General features: G+C 45.5%; 1 protein-coding gene across 7 annotated transcripts in view; it reads left to right on the top strand.

Annotated features, from left to right (window-relative positions):
• The window catches only part of col11a1a (collagen, type XI, alpha 1a), a 72,578-nt gene extending 65,302 nt beyond the window's left edge, over positions 1–7,276 (top strand). For all 7 annotated transcript variants that reach the window (XM_030348462.1, XM_030348461.1, XM_030348463.1 and 4 more), the window contains 11 exons: positions 446–499; positions 2,108–2,161; positions 2,837–2,944; positions 3,909–3,962; positions 4,085–4,120; positions 4,256–4,309; positions 4,603–4,849; positions 5,309–5,421; positions 5,803–5,871; positions 6,415–6,648; positions 7,071–7,276. In XM_030348462.1, coding sequence (XP_030204322.1) covers positions 446–499; positions 2,108–2,161; positions 2,837–2,944; positions 3,909–3,962; positions 4,085–4,120; positions 4,256–4,309; positions 4,603–4,849; positions 5,309–5,421; positions 5,803–5,871; positions 6,415–6,648; positions 7,071–7,217 — 1,170 coding nt within the window. In that variant the 3' untranslated portion in view covers positions 7,218–7,276. The remainder of the gene's footprint in view (positions 1–445; positions 500–2,107; positions 2,162–2,836; positions 2,945–3,908; positions 3,963–4,084; positions 4,121–4,255; positions 4,310–4,602; positions 4,850–5,308; positions 5,422–5,802; positions 5,872–6,414; positions 6,649–7,070) is intronic.
• Positions 7,277–7,635: the final 359 nt, after the last annotated feature.

The following is a 7,635-nucleotide window of genomic DNA, read 5'->3' as shown; positions in this document are numbered from 1 at the left end:
CACGCACGCACACACACACACGCCGACACACACACACACAAACACAAAGACACACACACATACACACAGGTACGCACGCACACACACACACACACACACACACACACACACACACACACACACACACACATACACACACACACACACACACACACACACACACACACACACACACACACACACACACACACACACACACACACACAATGTAACACACAGACCATTAGCACCTCAAAAGCATGAAAACGGAACTCATGGAAAAATCCATATTCCCATTTGGCCATGTACTCTATTTTGGCATGTTTATCCCAGCACACTTTTTGCCTTAGCCCGACTATTAATCGCCATGGCCACAAGCAGGGAAATCAATGCTGGGGCTGACGTTGAAGCGAGCTATAATTTGCTCTATAATAACGCTCACCCCTGCTTGGATGGGTCCCCTCAGGGCGAACAAGGTCTCCCCGGAGCATCAGGACAGGACGGCCCCCCTGGACCCATGGTAAGGCTCCCCCTCCCGTCTCCAGTCCCTCCATCTCTCCATCACCGTTTATACTCTCTCTATGTGTGGCTCTTTTATTTGTGTCGTGCTTTGATGATTTTCAGCTCACCATTTCCTCTGTCCTCAACCCCCACCCATCTTTTCATGTTGGCACCTCTTCACGTCTTTGTTTCCTTCTCTTCTACCTTCCCATCAGCCTTCATCTTTGCTCTCCACCCTTCAATCTAACCTCCCCCCCTTGATGTGTCTCATGGTCTCTTTCAAGGCTGTCTCTCCCTTCCTTAGCCCTGCTTTCTTTGCGGCACAACATTTATTTTCTATTTATCTGAAACCCTGAAAATAAAAGAAATATCTTCCGCCACGAACGCTGTCACACTCTTCCCCACCTTTCTACCTATGTGCTATCAAACATTCAGTCTGTGAACTCACCGAGAATCCTTTTGGCCTCAGCCATCTCTATGTGCTTCATCTGGCAGTAATCCAAGCAGTTTTTATATTGCAAAGAACACTTCCACAGAAAAGTTTCAGTACTCAACAGTACTGTCATTTTACCCCAAGTGTTGCAACCTGCACTCACGAGACACCAGACTAAACCCAACCATGGGTTTATTTACAGTGGTTAATAAATTCCAACATGAAACAATTTGTGCATCACAATGATTTGCGAATATACAGTATGCCCTAAATTTGAGCAGTTTCCTATGGCAGCAATGAAATATCAGATAGCTGCAACACAATAGCCCTCGAAGCCAGAATTACGTCAGGGAAGCAATTGCTGCCATGATGTATTGGATTATAAATAGTCCGCTTTTGAATTAAACTCTTGACCCAATGCCCATGGATTGCTATGTTTCATTCAATGCAGCATAATGTACAGCTAAGCGTTCTTCAGTCAATTTATGGAAGCCAAGGTTTGCAATGCAAACATAGAAAGGGGAGCCCAAAGAGTATGGCCTTGAGATGGAGAGAGAGAGACATATATACTAGTATTAACCTTCGGTGATACATAATTATCTAGGTGACCAATAGTGGCTGTATCAGCTAAAGAACCTTAATAGTGTAGTGTTAAATGACAGGGATTTACTGTATGACTACAAAATTGTATGCTCTAACAGTGGGAAATCGCAAGACAAATACGCAAATGCGCATTAGTCTAGAACCGCTATGTTCATATCAATTTCCAAGCGATGGTATCAGCGGCCTAAGACCAAGAAGTACGGCAAACACATCTTTCGTATCATCATCATCAAAAGCTTTGAGACCAGTTGTATTTTCTTCTTTTAAAGAAAATTATAGATTCTAATTCTGCCATCTTGGTTGTTTACATGTTGTTTATGCCTCAATGTTGCTCGTCTTTACAATGATCATATCAAAGCCCCCTATCGGTTGTGACTGGCCCGACTCGGGCCGACTGGAAAGTCCTAACAAAAGAGCCAGAAAATGAAATCCATATTTAAATGCAATCGCCAAAAACTTTTTTTCTCTTACTTTCTTTGAAAAACAATTCCTTCCCATTATTTTTCCAATCCCCCCGTCCATCAAAGCTTCTGGTCCGGTTGTGATCCGGCCACCGGTGGGTTGGTAACATTGTTCTGTCTCTGTGTCTAGGGTCCTCCCGGCCTGCCTGGGCTGAAGGGTGACCCCGGCTCCAAGGGTGAGAAGGTGAGTCAGTCCCCCATTTCCTCACTCTCACCTTCTGCTGATTGCATTTCTCAGGATCCCAAAACTACATTTAACCTCCACAGACAGGAGAACAAAAGGATCAGATCCATTGTGAATACCTCGGCTATGTCTCTTTTTTTGTGTGGAAATTGGAACGGAAAAAAATCACCAATGATTTGGCTGTTAAAACCCTCTGATTACCTCTCTTTGCGCGAAGAATTGCTGAATAAACGCATGAGCACATCCACTCACATGCACACACACACACACACACACACACACACACACACACACACACACACATACACAATTTAAACGTTTTAAAAAGAGGCAAAGTTTTAACAGCACACCAACTATGCCATTTCTAATGGCTTCAAAGTAATAGCGTGGACAAATGCCTAGCTGGCGCTCACCCTCATCTTGGCAGGCTGTATTTTCAATCAGGCCAACCGTTCTTCCATTTCCTCAGATTGTGTGCAGTTCAGAGCAGGCATTTCACTAATGATGCAGAGAGATTTATATAATAACAAGACTCCAAAGTTCCCCCCAGTCAAATACCTATTCCTATTTTTATAAGGATAAAACTTCCAGCGATAACAAATATATTATACAGACAAAATAAAGGGGACATTGTAATTATTCTCAATCGTCATTTGTATTGTTTTTCTCCCACAGGGTCATCCCGGTTTGATTGGCCTGATCGGACCCCCTGGTGAGCAGGGAGAGAAGGGAGACCGGGGTCTTCCCGGACCCCAGGGTACACCTGGAAGCAAGGGTGACGGCGTATGTCATTTATAATGATTTATTTTTGATCACTTCTTTTTTACTTTTAATTCCATGACTCTGAGATTCCATATGAGAAATTCCATGTGATGACGTTCATCTAAATCCCATTTCCCATGTATCTGCACGTCCATACCGCATTCTGTAAACATCAAGTTTTCGCCTTCTGACAGTTGGTAGGACGTGAATAAGAAATGTTGAGATGTTCTTCAAATTCCCTACCTTAAAGTGCAGTGGTTACTTCACTATGAGCTATAAGATATCCAACTTTTGACAAGCAGATGGTCGTTGACACCCATCTGCTGAGTCATTCCCAGCTGCTTGTGACTCCTGATTACGAGACATCCCCATGATGATTTTGGTCTTTGTTTTGTTTTTGGTATGAGAAATGGGGGAACGTAGACATGAACCTGCTGGACTAGCTTCTGTAGTCCCCGCCCTCCATCATCACTCAAGCTTCATGATTTAGCGCAACATGAAATATGGATTAGGGAATATGAGCTCTCGTAAAAACCACAGGCCCCCTTTTGTGGGGACGAGTCTTAACTCACTCTGCCGTGTCAGCCGCCCCCGCTTTATGGGGCCTTAAAAATAGAATGGGACATGAATCATAAAATGATATGATGATTTCAAACCAAATCCAAAAAACCTCCTCAACATTAAGCCTTTTAGGCTGCTTCTGTGTCTCTCTTTAGTGGACGGAGCATAGTAAAGTTCACTGTGATAATTGTGTTAACTAAAAGCTAGCTACTATTATGCCTCTGTTCAATTCAGTAAAAGAAAGTGCTCCCAATGCACCTTCCCTGCATAATTCATATCCATTCCGGTTTGAAATGTGGTAGGCTTGAAACACTCCTCGCCATCTCTTCAACAATATTATTGGAGATGGCTCAATATGTCAACACAACGTCCTTCCGCCCTATGCTGCTGACGTCTCTCCTCACGCCTTCTGATCCGTTCACAGGGCATCAGTGGATCCTCCGGCCCCCTCGGCCCCTCTGGTCCTCCAGGTCTGCCGGTAAGTTCTTCTCGCTCCATGTAATTCTTCCTTCACTGTACATGCCCTTGACTCTCGTTCCCTGTGTGGGAGTGGAGTGGACTTGTGTGTCTAACGCCGAGCCTTTCTCTTCCCATGTCCAGGGCCCACAAGGTCCCAAAGGGTCCAAGGGTTCAGGGGTAAGTGAAACAAATGACCTGGGGGGGGAAAAGTGCCAATGCTGTGTTTTGTGTGAGTGTGTGTTTTCAAGTGTATTGTGGTCGCTATCAATGCTACAGCTAGCTGTATAAATAACATTGTGTTGTCCTTCCCAGGGTCCCGCTGGTCAGAAGGGAGACACCGGTGTGATCGGCCCCCCTGGCGCCCCTGTGAGTACTTTAGCCTGGAGTTAAGCTTTTTGGATACTGATCATAGTCTCATCTTTGTGGGAGATTTAAGTGGCATCCAAAGGGGATGAGATGTATTGCCATGTGTTTTCGGTCGTTCTTTCAAATAAAACAATGCAGTGAACTAAAAGAAGTTGAAGAAGATGGCAAATTGTGTGTTTAGGGTGGTCTATGGTTTCCTGCTCGAGAGGCAATTGGGTGAGGGTATTTGAACTAGGTGTAGTTCCTGTCAAATGCAGTACAGTAAAGTAATGACACAACTCCTTCCTGTACAGGGCCCACCCGGAGAGGTGATCCAGCCCCTTCCCATCCAGTCGCCCAAGAAGTCAAAGCGCTCCAGCGACATGCAGGCGGACGCCGCGGGCACCATCCTGGACTACGGGGAGGGCATGGAGGACATCTTCGGCTCCCTCAACAACCTCAAGCAGGACATCGAGCGCATGAAGTACCCCATGGGCACCCAGAACAACCCGGCCCGGACCTGCAAGGACCTGCAGCTCGCACACCCAGAGTTCCCAGATGGTGAGCAATAAGGGGCTGGGGGAGAGGGAGGGAGGGACACCTAGAGAGATAGACAGAGAGAGAGGGATGGAGAGGACAAGAGAAGGCAAAAAAGAGATAGGGAGAGCGAGAGAGAGACTAAGAGAGGGAGAGAAAAAAAAAGAGAGAGAGAGAGTTAGAGAGAGAGAACATTCTTACCAACGCTAGAGCAGTGTTTCTTAAGTTCGAGTTACAGGGTTCTGCCATGAAAGTTACACTAAGTAAGACTAAGACTAAGTTGGTCTCTCTAGGATCGGTGATCCTCTCTGGCGTTCTTATCATTTTCAGAGGATGGTGGTTCATACTTTACTTTCTAACCCTAGAGAGATGGGTTGAATTAAGGAGTTATCTACACAAGAGCGTCGATGGGGATGGGTTCATGAAGAGAGTTTTGGTGCCACTCGGGACCAGTGTGTTGACTATGTGGTTGGTTCTCCACAGGCGAGTACTGGATCGACCCCAACCAGGGCTGTTCTGGAGACTCCCTCAAAGTGTTCTGTAACTTCACCGCCGGAGGGGAAACCTGCATCTACCCTGATAAGAAGTCCAACGGAGTAAGGCATTTGTGTTTTCCCCTTCTAGAATAAAATATATATATACATACAATATACATACATATACATTAACAATATTCCTAACAGCACTGTGTATGCATATGTAAATGTGGACCTATATGTGACCGACACCTATGTCATAGAATGCAGTACAATATAATAACATTTAATAAAATAGAATTGTACCATTCAATCTAGGAAAATGAAAGCACTCCATCCTCACTTACTAATCAAATGCTTCAATATGCTCATCAATGAGAGGATTTAAACGTCAGCCACAGGGCACTTCATCTTTTTCAATTCAGTGTGTCCCTATTCGCTTCCGTAGCAGAGATGTTCACTGGGTCTGTATTGACAAAGCAATTTGTTCTTTTTATGTAGGTCAAAATATCTTCCTGGCCCAAAGAGAATCCTGGGTCGTGGTTCAGCGAATTCAAGCGGGGTAAAATAGTAAGTGTTGCTGCCACTCCTCTGACCTTCTCCAGTGAACCTTGTAGTGATTCATGAGTTTTTGAATGGATGTATAAAGCAAAACCGGATAAACCAAGGATTTCAGTTTGTTTTTTTTCGTAGTTCAACACTGCCTCTGCAAGTGACTTCTCATTCAGGGCAATTTAACCTTTTAGGACAAGACTACAAAGGAAAAAAACACTTTGGACTCTTACCTCTTGTAAAAAAAAGCAAACCCGATCCCCATGTGTCTCTTCCTTAACCCAACTCAGAACTTGAGTAGCATTCAGCACCTCTAAAGGCGAAAGCATATCAACAATAGAGCTCAGACAGAACCTCGCCCTCCATTCACCACAGAAGGGCTTGTATAATGCATGGAACAGGCTAAGCAACCGTTTGACAACCTTACGCATTTAGTCAAAATAAACGCAGAAATGTTCCCCGGTGCTCTGTCAGACCCAAGCAGAGTAGCTTTCAGAAAGAGGGATTCGGGGGGTTTGCTAATCCTGTAAAGGTGTACTCACCACCTGTATCTCCCCGCAGCTTTCCTACGTGGACTCGGAGGGCAGCTCCATCAACGAGGTGCAGATGACCTTCCTCAGACTACTGACGGCGTCGGCCAGACAGAACTTCACCTACAGCTGCCACCAGTCGGTGGCGTGGCACGACCAGGCGGCCGATGGCTACAACCGGGCGCTGCGCTTCCTGGGCGCCAACGACGAGGAGATGTCCTACGAAAACAACCCGTACATCAAGGCCCTCTCAGACGGCTGTGCGGTAAGACCCCCCTCGCTGTGTGCCCATGGATGTCCATGAGGGTGTGAGTCTGCATCATATAAACCAGAGGATGGAACACCAATATGGCATTGACAATAACAGATGGTACCACAAATGACATCATAGAGATATCATATTTCTCTGATATTGCCCTTCCCTTACCTTAAGAATAATTTTCCTTAAAGGGAAACCATCACCCTTGACTATTTAGTAATCTTGACATCATGGTATGGGATGGACATTAGCATGAAGCAGTACTCTGTCATATTAGAAAATAGCAAAGGTTCAACTTTATCACAAGGCACAATTGCTCCTTCATGTCGTGCTTTCAAATGTTGTACCATTGTAATTATTTATTTTTTATGTCCAATAATGTTCATGTCTCTTAACCCTCTTGTCGGTTCCTTGCTCTGTCCCTGCAGACGAGGAAGGGCTATGGAAAGACCGTGTTGGAAATCAACACTCCCAAGATCGACCAGGTTCCCATCGTCGACCTCATGGTGACGGACTTCGGCGACCCCAACCAGAAGTTTGGCTTCGAGGTTGGACCCGTCTGCTTCCTTGGCTAAAAAACAAAAACACAAACAAGCAAACATCCACAGAAGAAGAGACAAAAAAATCAACAAAAATGAAAAAAACAAGAACTTGACGGGGCCATCAAAGAAAACTCAAAGACACTTTTTTGGTACGACCAGAACCCCACCCATAGCCCCCCTCCTTTAACCCCTCCCCTTCCTCTAACCTGACCCCCAGCCTCTAGCTCCATCTGCCCCCCCCCCCCCCCCCCCCCCCCCCCCCATTACTGTTGCCACATGGAAGTATGTGTAGAGCGGGGGCAAAACACTACGCATTGCCGTGCACGCGCGTGTGTCATATGTGTGAGTGGTGCGTATGCATAATAGTTTATGCTGCCGGAATCACGGTGATGCGTCTCGTTTTGGTTTGTTAGAGGATTTGTGTTTTATTTCATTGTGATGTGGGGGCATG

Source organism: Gadus morhua, chromosome 23 (genome assembly GCF_902167405.1).
Source record: "Gadus morhua chromosome 23, gadMor3.0, whole genome shotgun sequence".
Lineage (NCBI taxonomy): Eukaryota > Metazoa > Chordata > Actinopteri > Gadiformes > Gadidae > Gadus > Gadus morhua.
Note: the sequence above shows the minus strand (reverse complement) of the source record. Positions and strands in the feature narration are given on the sequence as shown.